The sequence below is a fragment of the Garra rufa genome, chromosome 23, assembly GCF_049309525.1.
Source record: "Garra rufa chromosome 23, GarRuf1.0, whole genome shotgun sequence".
Lineage (NCBI taxonomy): Eukaryota > Metazoa > Chordata > Actinopteri > Cypriniformes > Cyprinidae > Garra > Garra rufa.
The window spans coordinates 13,015,482-13,035,642 of NC_133383.1; the positions used below are offsets into that span (position 1 = coordinate 13,015,482).

At 38.8% G+C, this 20,161-nt stretch overlaps 3 protein-coding genes across 3 annotated transcripts; 1 reads left to right on the top strand and 2 right to left on the bottom strand.

The window, feature by feature from the left end:
• Positions 1 to 229: 229 nt before the first annotated feature.
• On the bottom strand, positions 230 to 1,204 carry LOC141299476 (olfactory receptor 6N1-like). Its single transcript, XM_073829834.1, has one exon. It carries the CDS (start codon positions 1,202 to 1,204, stop codon positions 230 to 232), a length of 975 nt encoding a protein of 324 aa, XP_073685935.1.
• Positions 1,205 to 8,414: 7,210 nt separating this feature from the next.
• On the bottom strand, positions 8,415 to 9,389 carry LOC141299475 (olfactory receptor 10G4-like). The gene has a single exon (XM_073829833.1). The coding sequence runs from the start codon at positions 9,387 to 9,389 to the stop codon at positions 8,415 to 8,417; it is 975 nt and encodes a 324-aa protein (XP_073685934.1).
• A 4,533-nt stretch (positions 9,390 to 13,922) lies between these two features.
• On the top strand, positions 13,923 to 19,750 carry or42b2 (odorant receptor, family 42, subfamily B, member 2). The gene is made up of 2 exons (XM_073829224.1): positions 13,923 to 13,957; positions 18,820 to 19,750. The coding sequence occupies exons 1-2, from the start codon at positions 13,923 to 13,925 to the stop codon at positions 19,748 to 19,750; spliced, it is 966 nt and encodes a 321-aa protein (XP_073685325.1).
• The last annotated feature ends 411 nt before the right edge of the window (positions 19,751 to 20,161 follow it).

Consider the following 20,161-nt stretch of genomic DNA (forward strand, 5'->3'; position numbering starts at 1 on the left):
TAGGCTATCTGTCAATGCATTGAAATTCTTTTTGTTTAACATTTAAAATTTCTGCCAATACTGTCATTTTAAAAGTAAGCAGAGCTTCAAATATTTTCCCTATTTTCTTTTAATTTATTTGAAAACAAACAATTCAACATCAGCATATCTATGCTTTGGCTTATAGTCTCTAACACAAGCAAAAGCATTACAAAACACATGATAAAAACAAGAAACATCACAAGTAGAATTAAGATGATACAGCCATTGAAATTGACTTTAAATGATTTGGTACTATTTTTTTGCGCAAAACTACATCTGCTAATCTTGTCCTGATCTCTTTAGTTCTGGTGCAATAAACAGCAGGGTTTATTAAGGGAGGAATTAGAGAGGCTACAATCAAAATTGCATTTCGCTCTGTTAAATTTAGCACAACTCCTATTCGAGTTAGTATTCCAGAGACCAACTTGGGTGCATAAAAACTGAGCAGGACAATGAGGTGACTCAAGCAAGTGTTGATCATTTGCTTTTTGCTTGATTTGTTGGAGAGTTTACTTACACTATATGCCAGGACAGCATAGGTACACATAATAAAAGGAAACTGTCCACACATTGGCCACAGACTTAGCATTACAGGTAGGAAAAAATAGGGTTCAGGATTAACACAAGCAGCTCTGATCATGGAAGCATATTCACAAAACACATATCTGATGACAGGCTGACAGTATGGGACACTGTCTACTACTGATATCACAAAACCTAAAACAGCAAAACCAGCAAGCCAGGTCAGAAAAATAAACAGAAATGTTCGTGAATTTGTTACAATGCTGTGGTATCTCAATGGAAGCCTGATCGCAATAAGTCTGTCTATTGCCATTAATGTCAGAGCCATGCACTCTGTGAAATCACCAAGATGATAGAAGTATGTCCTTGAGATACAAGAGTAGTATGAAACAGTTTTAATCTCAGCCAGCAGCACTGAGATCATGGTTGTGCTGCAGGTAGAGGAGAACATTATGTCAACAACAGCTAGATTACAGATTAATATGTACATTGGTTTGTGTAAATGTCTGTTAGTCGAGATGATACACAGGTTAATGCCGTTCCCAAGCAATATGAGCATGTAGGTTATTAAGATGAGGAATCCGAGGAACTTTTGGTTCTGCAGGTGATCAAATCCAGTGATTATAAAACTGTCAACATTTTTCACAGTGTAATTTGCCATTTTCAACCAGCTATTTTCAATATACAAATATTTTAAAACACAGTTCGTACCGATGAATAGATGAAGTCAATTAGATCCTCAATGTACTCATATATGCACACAAAAAAAGCACCTATGAAGGAAAATGGCAGAAAGATGCAGACAGTGTCTGTAACTGCGAGGTGATGAAAAGTCTGAAAATTAAAATACAGTTTTAACAGAAACACAAAAAGAGTTTCATGCATTCTTAAGAACAAAAAGATATGTAATACAATTCTTGTCCTTTCTTCTTTAGTTCCTTAATTCCAATCAGAGTACTTTAAAATAGCAGGAAATAAACTTTGAGATGTTCCTCCCATCAAGATAAACATAAGACTGAAATCCTACCTTTTATATTTTTTTATGTAACTGATACGTCATGGTTTCCTAGCAGCCGTGATTGAGTAAACTTAGACCTTCAACAACATTGAAAGTCTCTCGTTAATACTAAACACATATTTATGAGAAAAATATTATTTAATTAGACATGTTTGAGAGATAGTAGTTTGTTGATTGTCTACCACTTGTCTATAGTGCATTGCATCACCTTAACCACTCAAAAAAAAAAATTAATAATAATATTAAATAATTGGTACACTCTAAAAAGTGCTGGGTTAAAAAATAACCCAATCATAACCCAGCCGCTGGGTAACTATGGGACAGAACACGCGCTGGGTTGTTTTGACCCAAGTGCTGGGTTTAAACATTTGACCCAAAATGCTTGGTTGTTTATTTGACCCAACCAGTGGGTCAGATTAACTGTGTTGCTGGGTTAAACATTACCTAAACATTGGGTTATTTGTTGTCTCATTGCCTTGCTACCTTTATATTTACCAATAATAATATATAAATCACAAAGGAATATAAAATTATTATTGTTTTTGTGTAATACAGTTACACAACAAAAAAATGCAACTGTAAATGTCAATTTAATGAGTTCACATTTCTTTTTAATACAATTTTCAAATGGGTGCAGCTGTCACACATTTTGTCCAACCCCTACAGACACAAATAATGGTTTTAGTAGATCAGTTTCTTTAAAACACAAAACTGTTAACTAGGCACTGTATATTACTATTCTTTATGCCAATATTGCGGCAGAAGAACACACAAAAATGAATTATTACCACATTAGAAGACTTATGTCCATCAATATGATATACTGCAAGCTGGAGAAAATCCCAGGCAACAAGTCAGCTTCAATGGCATGGCCTGGAACAATGGCGAAGGTCTGGGATGTCGTTGTCTCATCCCCAAGGCACAAATCCACAATGTTGGTCCCCACCTGTTAATTATACAGCATTTAGTCTTGCAACATAACATTTTAAGTTAAGTGTATTTTATGAACATAAACACAGAGGCGTGAAAACAGTGGTGGCCAAAATGATTAGAACAGTAGTATTTTCACCAGCTAAAAAAATGGTTTTACATCAGTGATCACTGATTTCTATCTTTTGCTGTAGCGTGTCAGTAGGAAATATCAGTTTACATTTCCAAACATTCATTTTGCCATTAATTGTGATAATCCAGTGACATTTTTGTTTACACAACAGCCAGTGCTCCACACAGGATGTCCTCATCATCCAGTCTGTCTGGAATGACACGAAGAAACAGAACAAACTGAGACAGACTAAATCCAGAAGAACTGTGGAAATGTCTCCAAGATGCTTCAAGAGACCTACCTGCAAAGCTGCAGTACTGTTAAAAGTTTTAAGCACTTGTCTAAAAATGTCATAAAATGAGGATGCTGTCAAAAATAATGTCATAAATAGATTTTCTTTATCAAATAACTTCGATTAACTAAATTTAATCAACATTTGGTGTGACCATCCTTTGCGTTTAAAGCAGCTTTTACAGTAGGTTCACTTGCACATAGTTTTTCAGGTAGCTTTGCAGATAGGTCTCTTGAAGCATTTGGAGATGTTGTCACAGTTCTTCTGGATTTAGTCTGTCTCAGTTTGTTTTGTTTCTTCATGTCATTCCAGACAGACTGGATGATGATGAGATCAGATCTCTGTTTGGAGCACTGGCTGTTGTGCAAACAAAAATCTCACTGGATTTTCACAATTAATGGCAAAATTAATGTTTGGAAACCACCATGTTTATATATACACCCTTATTAGAGTAGAAAAAGTAAAACAAAACTTACAGGTTGTACTTCAATGAATGGCTTCCGGGATTCTGTGGTTGTGGGTCTGAAGACCTTTTCTCCAGAGTGGGCAGAACTTTGAAAGCACTCTCCCCTTTAGCATCTAAACCATAGGAATAATATGCAAACTGTGAAACTTGTCTTATAATAAAAACAACACATTGAAACACTTTCATGTGAAAGTTTCTTCATTCCTTTAAATAATGCAAATTAATTCCCACTCTCATTCAACTACTGCAGGTTAAGTTTAGGTATGGGGTAAGATTCAGGGATGTAGAATATGCTCATGCAGAATAAGATATCAGTATGTGCTTTATAAGTACTAATTAACAGCCAATATACAAGCTAATAAGAAACTAGTTAAGTGTTACTGTACCATTGTATTTACCAGTTGATATGTGTCAAATACAGTTGCATTTTGTTTTTATAGATTAACATATTATAAGAAAAAGCTTACCTGGCAAGAATTAGGTCTGCAATTGTAGTCCAGTCTTCAAAAAGTCTGCCTCTAGATATAGCTTCTTAAAGTCTTGTGAAATCTGATAAAATTTGAAAAAGAAAAACAAATGTGGTTAAATAAGTTAAAGTTTTATACTGGTCTCCTAGTTTGTAAAGCAACACAAGCATTCACCAAAATAGAGGAAGAGTAAGGGGCCGTTCACATGTTTCACCTAAAAATGTATGAAAAATGCAAGGCGCGCCACTTTCTCCTTTTTTTCCAAAACACTCTGTAGCTTTCGCTCCCGTGGCGTCTGAGATCTCTTTAGTTCTGGTGCAGTAAACAATGGGGTTGCATTTCGCTCTGTTAAATTAAGCACAACTCCTATTCGAGTTAGTTACCTAATAGCTGAGCTGATAATGTTCCCTGTAGTGTTTCAGATCTTGTACACAAATGTTTTAATAGAATCAGTAACTGCTGGGACTGAGGGACAACAGATATTATTTTGTGTTGATTTGAATCTGCTAAATGTTAATTATTTTACCAAAATAAGAGGGATCATACAAAATGCATGCTATTTTTTAATTAGTACCGACCTGAAAAAAATATTTCACATAAAAGACATTTACATATGGCCTACAAGAGAAAATAATTATTGAATTTATAAAAATGACCCTGTTCAAAAGTTTACATACACTTGATTCTTAATACTGTGTAGTTACCTGAATGATCCACAGCTGTTGTTTTTTTTAGTGGTAGTTGTTCATGAGTCCCTTGTTTGTCCTGAACAGTTAAACTGCCCGCTGTTCTTTAGAAAAATCCTCCAGGTCCCACAAATTATTTGGTTTTTCAGCATTTTTTGTGTATTTGAACCCTTCCCAACAATGACTGTATTTTGTAGATTCATCTTTTCAGACTAAGGACAACTATTACAAGGTTCAAACACTCGCTGATGCTCCAGAAGGAAAAATGATGCATTAAGAGCCAGGGGTGTAAACATTTGAACAGAATAAAGATGTGTACATTTTTCTTATTTTGCCTAAATATCATATTTTTTCATTTAGTACTGCCCTTCAAAAGCTACAGAAGATACTTACATGTTTCCCAGAAGACAAAATAAGTTCAATTTACCCTGGTCATCAAATTCAAAATGTTTTACTTCATTTGATGTTTATTATGATTAATATTATTTATGCATCACAAAACAGTATTATTCAAGCTTCACATACAAAAATTAAATACACAATACATCTACAAACTGTTGTTCGCAGTTATGCTATTTGTCAATGCTTTGAAAGCCTTTTGTTTCTGCCAATTCTGTCATTTTAAAAATAAACAGCTTCAAATATTTTCACTATATATTTTTTTGCTTTATTGGTAAACAATTCAACATCAGCATGTCTATGCTTTAGCTTATAGTCTCCAGTATGAGCAGGAGCATTACAAAACACATTATCAAAACAAGCAACATCATCACAGTAAGACTGTAACGTATCTGGTCTTCCCTGTCATCATGAACTCTTGCACCACACTTCATGGACTACAATCCCCATAAGCCACTGCACCAATCACTGCACACATCTGTTCCTCATTTCCCACTGATCTGATTGCTGCAAACACCTGTTTCACATTTACTGACTGCATTTAAGCCACTCTCACACACAGCCACCTTGCGAAGTCTAATTGTTCCCATGGTCATTATTCTAAGCGTGTTTCTCTGGATTGGATTGCCTGTGTATGACTCTGGACTGTGTACCCCGTTATTGATTCCTGCTGCCTGCCATTTGCGACCACTGCTTGATTATTGAACTGTTTCCCGGATTACCTACGTTGTTCCTGTTTCCTGGCGTTTACTCCTGCTTGTTGACTATTCTATAAAGCCTTGCAAATGGATCCGCACGTCTCTGACTCCTCCTTGTGACAGAAGACTTCGCCACACCCGGATCCAGCGGCTTTATTCAACCACCAGCATCACAACATGGACCCAGTCGACCAACTTCTGCTCCTCCGACAGGAAGATCTTCCCATTGAGGATTATGTACTACAGTTTCGTAGGTTATCACTTCAAGTACCTTTTTATGATGAAGTATGGCTGAGGGACTTATTCCGCTTTGGACTCAATGAACCCATTAAATCGCTGTTGCCTGGAGGGGAATTTAAGTGTTCGGTGGAGGACTTTATGAATTATGCGTTGGTGTTATGCGGCTCTCCGCTTACTGTGAGAGTTCTAGAAGAGCCACAGCACAAGAGGTCTGCTAGCCCAGAACCACAGCAGCCACACTTTACCACGGGGTGGCAAAGGCTAATTTCTAGCGTGGAGGACCCACCGCTGCTGTCGGTTCGAGCAGCTGGTCTCCCAACCAGCCCTCCAGTGACTGCGCCGCCAGAGCGCCCTCCAGTGACTGCGCCGCCAGAGCGCCCTCCAGTGACTGCGCCGCCAGAGCGCCCTCCAGTGACTGCGCCGCCAGAGCGCCCTCCAGTGACTGCGCCGCCAGAGCGTCCTCCAGTGACTGCGCCGCCAGAGCGCCCTCCAGTGACCGCTCGCTCAGAGCCTGCTCTTCCAGAGTCTCCGCTGGAGACGCCCAGCCCTCCTGAATCTCCGCTGGGGTCGTCCAGTTCTCCAGAGCCCGCTCCTCAAGAGCGTCGTCCAGAGCCCGCTTCACAAGAGCGTCGTCCAGAGCCCGCTTCACAAGAGCTCCGCTCCACTCCGCTGGTTCAGCCCTGCCTTCCAGACACTCCGCTGGTTCCGCCCAGCCTTCCAGACACTCCGCTGGTTCAGCCCTGCCTTCCAGAGACTCCGCTGGTTCCGCCCAGTCTTCCAGAGACTCCGCTGGTTCTGCCAAGCCTTCCAGAGACTCCGCTGGTTCCGCCCAGCCTTCCAGAGACTCCGCTGGTTCCGCCCAGCCTTCCAGAGACTCCGCTGGTTCTGCCCAGCCTTCCAGAGACTCCGCTGGTTCAGCCCAGCCTTCCAGAGACTCCGCTGGTTCAGCCCTGCCTTCCAGAGACTCCGCTGGTTCCGCCCAGCCTTCCAGAGACTCCGCTGGTTCAGCCCTGCCTTCCAGAGACTCCGCTGGTTCCGCCCAGCCTTCCAGACACTCCGCTGATTCAGCCCTGCCTTCCAGAGCCTCCGCTGGTTCCGCCCAGCCTTCCAGAGCCTCCGCTGGTTCCGCCCAGTCTTCCAGAGACCCCGCTGGTTCCGCCCAGCCTTCCAGAGACTCCGCTGGTTCAGCCCCGCCTTCCAGAGACTCCGCTGGTTCCGCCCAACCTTCCAGACAATCCGCTGGTTCAGCCCTGCATTCCAGAGCCTCCGCTGGTTCCGCCCAGCTTTCCAGAGACTCCGCTGGTTACATCCAGTCGTCCTGAGATTCCTGTCTGCCCGGTTCTGGTCACGGAGCTCAAGCATGGACTGTTCCCACCCACCCTCCCTGCTGCTCCAGTCCTGCCACCTCTGTCTCCTGACAGTCCCTCTACTCACCCCCATCCCACCTTCGTGGCAGAGGACTTGCCGTGGGACTGCCAGTCGCCATCGGTGTCCAGACTGAAGGACCCCTCACCATCACCTCCAGTCTCAGAGTCCTGGACTCCACCTCGGTCCTCCGACCCTGCGGCTCCACCCCGGCTCTGTGCTCCCTCGTCTCCGTTGTCGGCCGTCGGCCCAACAGCTCCTCCGGGCTCCATCGTCTCTCCGGCTCCGCCCCGGTCAGTCGTCACCCCACCTTCGCCTCTGGACTCTACTCCTCCGGCTGCGCCTCGTCACTCCGTCCTGCCGGCTCTGTGGACCTCCTCCCTCCCGTGGGCACAGCCTCGATCCTCTGTCACTCCGGCTCCGCTGCGTACCTCCGGACCTCCATCTCCGCCGGGGTCGCCAGAGCCTTGGGTTCCGCCTTGGCCCTCCGGATCCTCTGTGTCGCCCAGGACCATCGACTCTCCGGTTCCGCCTCGGGCTCCACCGGCTCTACCTCCGTCGGTCGGCCCCATGCAGGAGCCAACCCTTCCTCCTCCATGGCTTCTCCCTCCGTCGGCTCCGCCTCATTTCGTGGTTCCAGTACCACTACATGGACCTGGCCCTCCATCCCTCCCCCTGTTCCGCCTCCGCTCCACCACCCTCAAGATGGTTAAGGTGGTTAGAGCGTCTGGAAGCCGCTCCTTGCGGAGGGGCTATGTAACGTATCTGGTCTTCCCTGTCATCATGAACTCTTGCACCACACTTCATGGACTACAATCCCCATAAGCCACTGCACCAATCACTGCACACATCTGTTCCTCATTTCCCACTGATCTGATTGCTGCAAACACCTGTTTCACATTTACTGACTGCATTTAAGCCACTCTCACACACAGCCACCTTGCGAAGTCTAATTGTTCCCATGGTCATTATTCTAAGCGTGTTTCTCTGGATTGGATTGCCTGTGTATGACTCTGGACTGTGTACCCCGTTATTGATTCCTGCTGCCTGCCATTTGCGACCACTGCTTGATTATTGAACTGTTTCCCGGATTACCTACGTTGTTCCTGTTTCCTGGCGTTTACTCCTGCTTGTTGACTATTCTATAAAGCCTTGCAAATGGATCCGCACGTCTCTGACTCCTCCTTGTGACAAAGACTTAAGAAATTAAAGCTATGGAAATTATCTTTAAATGATGTGGTACTATTTTTTTGCCCAAAAATACATGTGCTAATCGTTTTCTGATCTCCTTAGTTCTGGTGCAGTAAACAGTAGGGTTTATTAAGGGAGGAATTAGAGAGGCTACAATCAAAACTGCATTTCGCTCTGTTAAATTTAGCACAACTCCTATTCGAGTTAGTAAAATAGAGACCAGCTTGGGTGCATAATAACTGAGCAGGACAATGAGGTGACTCAAGCAAGTGTTGATCATTTGCTTTTTGCTAGAGTTGTTGGAGAGTTTAGACACACTGTATGCCAGAACAGCATAGGTACACATAATAAAAGGAAACTGTCCACCCAGTAGCCACATGCTTATCATTACAGGTACAAAAAAATAGGGTTCAGGATCAACACAAGCAGCTCTGATCAGGGAAGGATGATCACAGAATGCATATTTGATGACGGGCTGACGACAGTATGGAACACTGTCTATCACTGATGCAAATAAAGCTACAACACCAAAACCAATGAGCCAGGTCAGAAAAATAAGCAGACATGTTCGTGAATTTGTTACAATGCTGTGGTATCTTAATGGAAGCATTATTGCTATAAGTCGGTCAACTGCCATTAATGTCAGAGCCATGCATATTGTGAAATCACCAAGATGATAGAAGTACATACTTGAGATACAAGAGTAGTATGAAATGGTTTTAATCTCAGCCAGCAGCACTGAGATCATGGTTGTGCTGCAGCTAGTAGAGAACATTATGTCAATAACAGCTAGATTACAGATTAATATGTACATTGGTTTGTGTAAATGTCTGTCAGTCGAGATGATACACAGATTGATGCCATTCCCAAGCAATATGAGCATGTAGGAACATAAAATGAGGAATCCGAGAAGCTTCTGATTCTGCAGGTGATCAAATCCAGTGATGATAAAGCCGTTTAAAGTATAATTTCCAATCGCCATTTCCAATCACTTCCCAATGTACAAATATTTTAAAACACAGTCAATACAGAAGAAAAGATTAAATCAATTAGAGCCTCAATGTACTCATATATGCACAGAAAAAAAGCTCCTATAAAGGAAAATGGCAGAAAGATGCAGACAGCGTCTGTAACTGCAAGGTGATTAAAAGTCTGAAAGTTGAAATACAGTTTTATCAAAAATACAAAAAGAGTTTCATGCATTCTTAAGAATAAAAAAGGATATATTATGTAATATAATTTCTTGTCCTTTTCGTCTTTAGTTCCTTAATTTTTAAATTCCAATCAGAGTTCTTTAAAATACCATAAAATAAACCGTCTTGAGATGTTCCTCTCATGATGAACATACACTGAAATCCCGTCTTTTATATTTTTTATGTGACAGACAACGTCACGGTTTCCTAGCAGCCATGATTGAGTAAACTTAGGACTTCAACAACATAAAAAAAATCTCTCAAGTATAGCTTGTAGTTAAACAAAAACACACATGTATGAGAAAAATACAGATATACAATACCAAAATTTATTTAGACATCTTCAACATTTCTCACATTATCAGTTTATTCGCTATAGTTTAGAATAATACAATTTGACAAGAACTCAAAACTGTGTCAGAACAAATTTATCTTGATAATGCCATCCTTCTGTTAGACTATTTTAGAAATGAATGAAAGTTGAATAGCTGTCAGCAGTCAGCTGTTAAATTTGAGTACACAATTAGAAAGTATTAATTTAGGTCAACCAGTTACCAAGCAATGATTAATTCTGTTCAGTCTGTAGGGTCAAAATATTAGCTATTACAGAAAAAAACACTTAAGCAAAAAATGATCAGGTCAAAGTGTCTGAATAATATAACTTTTACTGGTAGTCCACTGTATGAAGAATTTTTGGGTATGTCACTGTTTACTTTCTTTTGCTATCCTCACTTAATAAATGTACTAGTGTCCTGCACCCACTAGTAAAAACAATATATATCAAAAAATATATCTGGTGCCTGAATAATTTTTGGTTTGACTGTATATCCAACAATATTATAATGCATTAACCTATTATTTAATTAGACATGACTAGAGATACAAGGATAAAGGGGCTATATGTCTCATATTCTCTTGGTAAAAGTGTATTGCATCACCTCAATCCCTCAAAAATCAAATTAGGTATCTTAATAATTGCTAAATGTTAACCGATTTGTAATATTGAGCACAAAACCAGTATATCAGTGAGATTACAATTCTCAGAGACTTCACTGTGAACCATAATGTATAGGCCAATTTATTAATATACTCAAGGGCTACCTTAATGTTCAGTTAATAGCTGAGCCAGGGCCGTGCAGAGACCTTTAAAGGGGCCGGTGCTCAAAGTATAAAAAGGGCACCTGGAACAAGGCATTAAAGAGCCCCTGGGGTCCATCACCTCATTGTAGGCATCCAGTTACTTACGTAACAAATAATGCATTATTCAAAGTTTTAATTGCATTTATGTTTAGTTTAGGACTCAAACAACAGAATTAGTAATATTTTTATCATTATAAAAGGGGCTCCTTAAATAGGGCTGTGCTCAAAACATCAGTACAGCAATACAAACACATTCCTTGCTGATATACGTATTATTACAGAGGCTTCAAGCAGCCAATGCTGTGAAGCAGTTTTGAGAAAGAAACGGAACATAAAAGACCATTTTAATGTTTAAAAGATTAAAAATATTTTCTTTGGACCTATTCATTTTGATTAGAAATAGTTGTGTATTAAATTGGCAAACCTAAAGATTTTCTTCTCTCTGCTAAACACAAAATTGTATTGTAAGATTATAGACAACAGGCTTCAAAACACTTTGGGCTCACATACCTTACAGGGAGCAGCTAATTTTGAGGGTTGCTGGGGATGTGCTGTTGATACTGCAGAGTATAGAAATAAAACAAACATGGAACATACATTAGCTGATTAAACAATTGTTATGTGACCATGACAAGGTTTAAAGATTACTGACAATGTGTGGAACTGGCTCACTTTGACTGACCTGCTGTAGTTGCTGTAGTGGGTGACTGCTGGAAAAAATAAGAGAGAGATGCAAGGTTGCATGCACACCAAGAGCTACAGATAAAGAAAAGAAGATACCAAATTAAAAAACGTTTTTTAAACCTGGGAATGAAACATTAATAATGGTAAGGATGAGGGTGGCCATGGCAGGGGTAAGAGTGGGACAGAAAAATCTATATACTGTAGACAGAGATATGTGTGTGTTGCTTCCTTGTGTCTGCAGTATACAACATTTTTAACATGATTTCTTATATTGCATTATGACTCTGTAATAAGTTGGATTTTGATTGATTTTATGACAGAAAATAAAAAAACCCTAAAAAGTATGTGTGTGTTTGTTTATTCTGTTGGCAAATGGAGCATTATTCTTACTAATACCTGTTGTATGTGTTTTATAACAGCAATTTCCTGTTGGTCATGTCCCTAAAAATGTCTGTGACATCACTGACGTTGATTGGTATATCTTTCTCAATGGCCAACAGAAGTAGCTCTGACAATCTCTCCTCTTTGCAAAGGCTGCGAAGTTTGTTTTTTACCAGCTTCAGTTTTGAGAAGGAACGTTCCACAGTTGCTGTTGAAACTGGAAGTGTGCCATATGTCTTTAGCAGCTCTGTCATGTTGGGAAAAACTAGATGTGCATTGTTTTCCTTGATCACTGAAAGAATAGATGACACATTAACTGGTAGTGGGCACGAGCATGAAGTATGGAAGACCTTCAGTTTAGTCTGCAATTTGTCTTCCTCTTCGATGTTGTTAAACTGGCAGAGTTTCTTCACAGCTTGGAGTGCTGCTGTTGGAATGTTTGCTGTTTTCAAGTTCTCTGGGACTGTCAGGCAATGAAGGGCATGCAAGATTTCCCATGTAGAACTATCTCCTCCCTTAAAACGTCTCTGAAGCTCTTGAATCATTGTGTCCAAAAAAACGAAATACACTTTAACATGGAAGTAGTCCTGCAAAGTTCTAAAAGGATGGTCAGTTGTAGCTGATGTGGCAGCAAACTTGAACTTCTCTGGCACTTTTCTCTTTTCTCTTTGTCATTTGCAGCTTGCAACTCATGATCACTTACTTCAAAAGCTGTCTCCAGTAATTTTTTTTTTAATAATTTCCACCTCACCATACCACACATGTGAGACTCTGAGGCACTGTGCTCTTTAATTTTTTCTAAAGCCTTCCTCCAGCGATTTAACCCTGCAGTTTTCCAGTTTGTGTGACTCTTGTATTGCCCATCATTCATAAAAACACGGCAGCTGAAACAAAACATGTCATCAGTACTAGGAGAATATTCTAGCCATGGGTTATTTTCATACCACTTCTTTTGAAATGACCGTCCCTCTACATTTTTTGGAAACGATAGTACTGGTTGGCAGGGTCCAATGTTATCACACATTTGAATGAACGTCTCATCGTACTTGATGTTGAATTTTAGGACATGGGCAGGATCAGTCGGGTGTTTTAATCCTAGTAAAAAAACCCGTCTCTGGCTTCTGGCTCCTTCTCCTGGCTTGCTTCATCCTGCTCTGTTTCTGTCACTGTTTTTGTTGCTTGTGCCTCAACATTTCCCTCTTTCTCTAAAGCCCCTGCCTCTTGACTTGCTGTTCCTTTCACTGTTTTTGTTGCTTGTGGCTCAACATTTCCCTTTTTCTCTACAGGCTCTGCCTTAGTCTCATCATCTGATCTACTTTCCACTGTCTGTCCATCTAGGAACAAAGCACAATTTACTACTTTAGCAATAATCTGTTTTTTAACCATCACCATCACACTTGCACCTAATCAATACTAAATCTGCCTTACTGTATTGATACAAAACACTTATACACTGCAATGTAGTAATTATTACTACCATTACTGTTGTAATAGTTGTTGTTGTCAAAAATTGAATACTTTTGCAATGTAAATAAATGGTAGGCTACTGTACATGCGTTATTCTTACCTGTAGTGCTTTTCTTACACCAGCTGGATAGGGATCCACTACCTTTTGCTGCCTCAAGCAGCTCCTTTTTTTGTTTAATTCTCCTCTCTTTATGAGGCATCTTTGCACTGCAGAATAAAGACATATATTATTTATTTTATATCAACATTGGCATTTATTTCTAGATGGACATTATTAAGTTTACAGACTATAGTGTTTCATTTTGTTGTTGCAGAAAAACTTTGTCATACTAAAAATATAAATATATTCCAATCTTGCTCTGAATTTATATATTTTTTTTAAATCATAATGACATTAAAGTAGCATTGATAAGTATAATTAGGCGGTTAAAAAAATCTGAATTAGCATTCTTACAAACATTTTAGAAGTGCTGTGATAATTATTTTGAAGGAACTCTACATTGTTTAAATAAACATGTAGTGTAATAATAATCTGAATACTTAGACACATTACATAAACAAAAAAAGACCAGATCCAAGATGCCCATGAAGTCCTTTTCTCCCCCAAAAGGCAAGAACGATTCACGAAGTGAAAATGCACTTTTGTTTACATGACGACATTAACATTATCGGCAGCTATTTCAGAGCAGACTACACATGCACAAACTATAAAAAAGTATAAATACTCATGCATACTCTCTTTTCTTCACGTCATTCTTATAATAATAACAAGTAACGTTAAATCTGGTTAAAATACCACTTACCAGCAGCCACGAACGGTGTATATCTTTTGCGTTATAAACGTGATCGGATCATCCTGAACTTCTGGGTGGGGTCGTCACGTGAAAGGTCACGAGGGTCATTCTATTTACAGTTAAAACAGTATTAATTAATTTTACTAATAGTTTGATTGGGCAGGCTGTTGCAAATTCGTTATTTTTATTTTATATTATTACAAAAAGCAATCTTAACAAAAGGGCACTTTGATCACTAGGGGCCAAAAGGGCAGGTGCTCAAGCACCCTCCGCCACCCCCACAACCCCCCCCCCCCCCCCCTCTGCACGTGCCTGAGCTGAGCTGAGAATGTTCCCTGTAGTGTTTGAGATCCCATTACACAAATGTTTTAATAGAATCAGTGACTGTTGGGACTGAGGGACAACAGCTTTATTAATATTATTTATACACAGCACAAATGCACAATGTATTTACAAATAGTTTGAATCCTCTTTAACATTCCATTAATATTTGTTTCTCATAATAGTGATTTAAAAAAAAGATAAGTATTCTTCGTTTGGCCTTGTCTCCAACATGAGCATTAGAAACATACTGTAAAACACAAAAATACTGCAGAATTAATATTAAATCTATCATGATCAATCTGTTTAACCCAGCTTTTAATGATAAGGTAGGCCTAAAATTTTTGTTTGATCTCTTTGGGTCTAGTGCGATATACAGTGGGGTTTATTAAAGGAAGAGCTAGAGAGGCTACAATCATTACTGCATTTCCTATTCATGTTGGTAGGTTAGTGACCACCTTCAGTACTTAATTAACTAAACAGGACAATTATACGGCACAGCAAGTGTTGTTCATTTGCTCTCTGCTTGAGTTGAAGACAAGTGTTCTTTGGACTGAGCCACACAGAAATGACTGAACATAATTTTTGAATCTTTTTTAAATGTCCTCTTTGGTTGTGTTGACAGTGTTCTGTAGTCTATTAGTCAAAATCTGTACATTGCAAATTTACAGACAATGCAATTAAGATGTTTACATTGGCTTGTTGGGGTAATATGTGACCCTGGACCACAAAATCAGTCTAGCACGGTTATATTTGAAGCAATAGCCATAAAATACATTATATGGGTCAAAATGATCTATTATTTTTATTTTATGCAAAATGTAATTAGGATATTAAGTAAAGTAAATCATGTTCCATGAAGGTATTTTTTTTTAATTTCCTACTGTACAGTCGTGGCCAAAAGTTTTGAGAATTAGATAAATATTGGAAATTAGAAAAGTTGCTGCTTAAGTTTTTATAATAGCAATTTGCATATACTCCAGAATGTTATGAAGAGTGATCAGATGAATTGCATAGTCCTTCTTTGCCATGAAAATTAACTTAATCCCGAAAAAACTTTGCACTGCATTGTTAAGAAGGCTTCAGGGCATCCAAGAAAGTCCAGCAAGCGCCAGGATCGTCTCCTAAAGAGGATTCAGCTGCGGGATCGGAGTGCCACCAGTGCAGAGCTTGCTCATGGCAGCAGGCAGGTGTGAGCACATCTGCACGCACAGTGAGGCCAAGATTTTTGGAAGATGGCCTGGTGTCAAGAAGGGCAGCAAAGAAGCCACTTCTCTCCAAAAAAACATCAGGGACAGATTGATCTTCTGCAAAAAGTATGGCGAATGGACTGCTGAGGACTGGGGCAAAGTCATATTCTCCGATGAAGCCTCTTTCCAATTGTTTGGGGCATCTGGAAAAAGGCTTGTCCGGAGAAGAAAAGGTGAGTGCTACCATCAGTTCTGTGTCATGCCAACAGTAAAGCATCCTGAGACCATTCATGTGTGGGGTTGCTTCTCATCCAAGAGAGTGGGCTCACTCACAATTTTGCCCAAAAACACAGCCATGAATAAAGAATGGTACCAAAACACCCTCCAACAGCAACTTCTTCCAACAATCCAACAACAGTTTGGTGAAGAACAATGCATTTTCCAGCATGATGGAGCACCGTGCCATAAGGCAAAAGTGATAACTAAGTGGCTCAGGAACCAAAACGTTGAAATTTTGGGTCCATGGCCTGGAAACTCCCCAGATCTTAATCCCATTGAGAACGTGTGGTCAATCCTCAAGAGGCAGGTGGACAAACAAAAACCCACTAATTCTGACAAACTCCAAGAAGTGATTATGAAAGAATGGGTTGCTATCAGTCAGGATTTGGCCCAGAGGTTGATTGAGAGCATGCCCAGTCGAATTGCAGAGGTCCTGAAAAAGAAGGGCCAACACTGCAAATACTGACTCTTTGCATAAATGTCATGTAATTGTCGATACAAGCCTTTGAAACGTATGAAGTGCTTGTAATTATATTTCAGTACATCGCAGAAACAACTGAAACAAAGATCTAAAAGCAGTTGAGCAGCAAACTTTGTGAAAACTAATATTTGTGTCATTCTCAAAACTTTTGGCCACGACTGTAATATGCATTGCTAAGAACGTCATTTGGACAACTTTAAAGACAATTTTCTCAGTATTTAGATTTTTTTTGCACCCTCAGATTCCAGATTTTAAAATAGTTGTCTCAGCCAAATATTGTCCTATCCTAACAAACCATACATCACTGGAGAGCTTATTTATTCAGATTTAAGGTGCTCTATAAATCCCAATTTCAAAAAATTGACCCTTATGACTGGTTTTGTGGTCCAGGGTCAAATATTGCTTGTCAGCTGGCAACAAAGTTTCCAATTTTAATTAGCATAACTGCACAATAAAAAAAAATGAGATTATGATTTAAAAAATACTTTTTTGCTATATAAAGCAGCATAACAAACTGTTTCTGACCTCTTGCACATTTATATTAGAGATGGCTGCTCCCACTCTTACCTTAAAAATAATTTCCATGTAGATAAAGGAGAGTAGTTCTATAGAATACATTGTACAATTTTTTTTTTTTCAGTAGCTCCCCAATTCTTTCTTCAACTTTTAAATTCCAATTTCAGTAACAACAGGGTAGTTTTTTAATGTCTGGGTAGGGAGGATGTTGTCACAATTATATTTTATATGTTGTTATTTTATGTAATAACAGTTTATCATTTTTGAATGCAAGTTGTCACATGTTTATACCTTACAATTTATAGACATTTTCCCAAGACAGTTTAAAATTCATCAATTGTAGTTGGAGTTGGGTATTTCTTAGCTTAAGGAAATTTAAAGTATTTATTAAAGTAGTGACATTTTAATTGACCTCCACAGGACAATGACCAAGACTGAGAATTATTTTTGTTTTCTGTTATGTTAAGTTCCATGTGACCTCTCCCCCCTCTGTATCTGTATTCTTGTGGGTACATTGCAAGTCACACTTCACTTATTTTTTTCCCTGTTGCTTCACACTAATGAGCTTTGAGACACCAGACTGAAATCTCTCAGGCTCCATATGAACCTCTCCGCAGGTTTACCTGAGCAAGCACAGTGCTATTAGCAGGGTAATTAACGTGTTTTTCACTATCCCTTGGAACATAAACCTCATAATTAGGTGATGAAACACTTGTTGATTACTACACATCCTTAACACACACGCGCACATTCAAGGCCAGACTTTGCTTTAACTAAAGAAATCATCTTTGATGTATTACAGAAACTTAAAATAACACAACAGACACAGCATATGTGACCCTGGACTACAAAACTAGTCAGAATGGTAATTTTTTTTAAATTGAGATTTATACATATATGAAATCGAAATAAATAAGCTTTCCATTGATGTATGATTTGTTAGGATATGACAATATTTGGTTGAGATACAGCTATTTAAAAATCTGCAAGTTGAGGGTGCAAAAAAATCAAAATATTGAGAAAATCACTTTTAAAGGTGTCCAAATAAAGTTCTTACCAATGCATATTACTAATCAAAAAATAAGTTTTGATATATTTACAGTAGGAAATTTACAAAATATCCTCATGGAACAAGATCTTTACTTAATATCCAAATGATTTTTGGCATAAAAGATCTTTGGCAGCTGATGACTGTCATAGGTAATAAATATACACAATTAGCTACAGAACACAGTATGTAATTTACTACAATAGCTGAAATTCATTAACAAGGCAAGAAACCTGACTTGTGAAACAACGTGTAACTGTTATTTTTATACTTTTAAGGGTGAAGGCCATCCTTGTAAAGTGTTCAAGTTGTAGACAGAACCTCTCTGTTTCCAAAATCAGTTATTGACTAAACATTTAGAGTGAAACCTTCTAAATTATTTGGAAGATAGGCCATCATGTAGCAGCAGCACAACAGTTTCTACTCCCCATGGATTAGTCGATGTATGTGATGTAGCTAATCATGCCATCAGTAACATGATTGGTCAGTTGACAAGTCGAGAGGCCTGGCTTTCATATCGTAATCAGTATATAGTTCAGTAAGTAACAGGTCAGGGGTCTTCCCAGGGCCCCATTGAGCCGCTCTTCGTGATTCTATGGGTATATCATACTGTACATTAATTGCATTGGAACATTCTCTTCAAATCTTATGTATTATGTACAAAATTTGAATTTAATTTAGCAATGTGAGATTTTGTCTTTTTTAACCATTGCATGCATGTTAAATACTTTTTTTTACAAATCTAATATTCTTGTAAGATTGGGCTTTTTAGTAAGGATCCAGTTGAGAGTCTTAACTATAATACTAAGATAGTAATATAACGTAGTAATGTATTAATTTTGTGCTTTCCCACCCAGACAGCATGAATACAGAATCAGGGAGTGAAATGGCCGTGAATCAAGATTTCACTGAAAACAGGAATATTTCCATCCCATCTTATTTCTACATCAGTGGTTTTTCTGGTATACCTCACATGAGGTACTATTATATATTTCTGTTTTTTGTCTACATTATTACTGTGCTTGGAAATTCTTGCCTGATGTTTGTTATCATTATGGACCGCAATCTTCACACTCCTAAATATTTAGCTGTCTTTAATTTATCATTGACCGACATTAGCGAGAGTACTGCTGTGATCCCTCAGCTACTGGATACATTTTTGTTTGGGAACCAGCTGATCCCGTATGGATTGTGTATGTCAAATATGTTCTCTGTTTTGTTTTTTCTTGCCATGCAGTCACTAACGCTCACTATTTTGTCTTTTGACAGATTAGTAGCTATTTCATTACCATTGAGGTATCATATGATTGTGACCCACAGATCAATGCTTGTTATAATTGGTGCTTCATGGACACTAGTACTCTTGCTTATGATCATTGGAGTAAGTTTCATGAGTAAAATTTCTTTCTGCAAATTTATTGTCACTGTTAACAGTTTCTACTGTGATCATGGACCTATATATCGTTCTGCCTGTAACAATAATTTCCCAAGCTCTGTGATAGCCAAATTGTTCCCAGCAATCATCCTTTGGTTTCCAGTATTTTTTATTATCTTTTCATATACATGCATAGCTGTGACATTGTTTAAAATCACAACCCCACAAGACCGTCAAAGAGCCACAAAGACATGTTCTGCTCATTTAATCTTAGTAGCTATATTTTATGTTCCCATCACTTTTACATATGCATTTTGGCCCTTTATTAACACTAACACCAGGATCATTAATCTTTCTCTGACTTCTGCACTTCCTCCAATGCTTAACCCAATAATCTACACATTCATGACAGAAGAGTTCATGGTGTCTGTGAAAAGACTTCTTAAACGATTCATATTCCCATCTCATAAATAAACCTTTTGTGGTATTCCATTATATTTTTTCCTGTGTGTCATTCTGTAATGTTTCTGTAATATTTTTTGTAAAATTTATATTACAATTTTTACAAAAAAAGCCAGACAACATATATTATGATGCCAGCTTAATCTATTTCAAAAGGTTCTTTGGGGGAACAAAAATTGCTTTACTGAGAAAATCCCCTTTTGCATGACTCATGCAAGACTTTCATGCAGAATCCTATCCCTTTTGGACCCCAAAGTAACTGAATTAAAGAACTTTTAAAGGCAATCCTGATTAGATAACTGTACAAAATTACTTCATGTTATACATTGTGTTAATACGACAATGTCCTTTTAAAATGCATCTGTCATGAGTCTGGTCTGTGTTTTCTGTGTCTGTGTTTAAGGACTTTTATTTTGTAGTTTC

Bases quoted from the DNA above. Each gene is read 5' to 3' on its own strand.
- or42b2 (XM_073829224.1), top strand. From the start codon at position 13,923: ATGACGACATTAACATTATCGGCAGCTATTTCAGA. The intron at 13,958-18,819 runs GCAGACTACACA...CACTGAAAACAG, and splicing joins TTATCGGCAGCTATTTCAGA to GAATATTTCCATCCCATCTT.
- LOC141299475 (XM_073829833.1), bottom strand. From the start codon at position 9,389: ATGGCGATTGGAAATTATACTTTAAACGGCTTTATCATCACTGGATTT.
- LOC141299476 (XM_073829834.1), bottom strand. From the start codon at position 1,204: ATGGCAAATTACACTGTGAAAAATGTTGACAGTTTTATAATCACTGGA.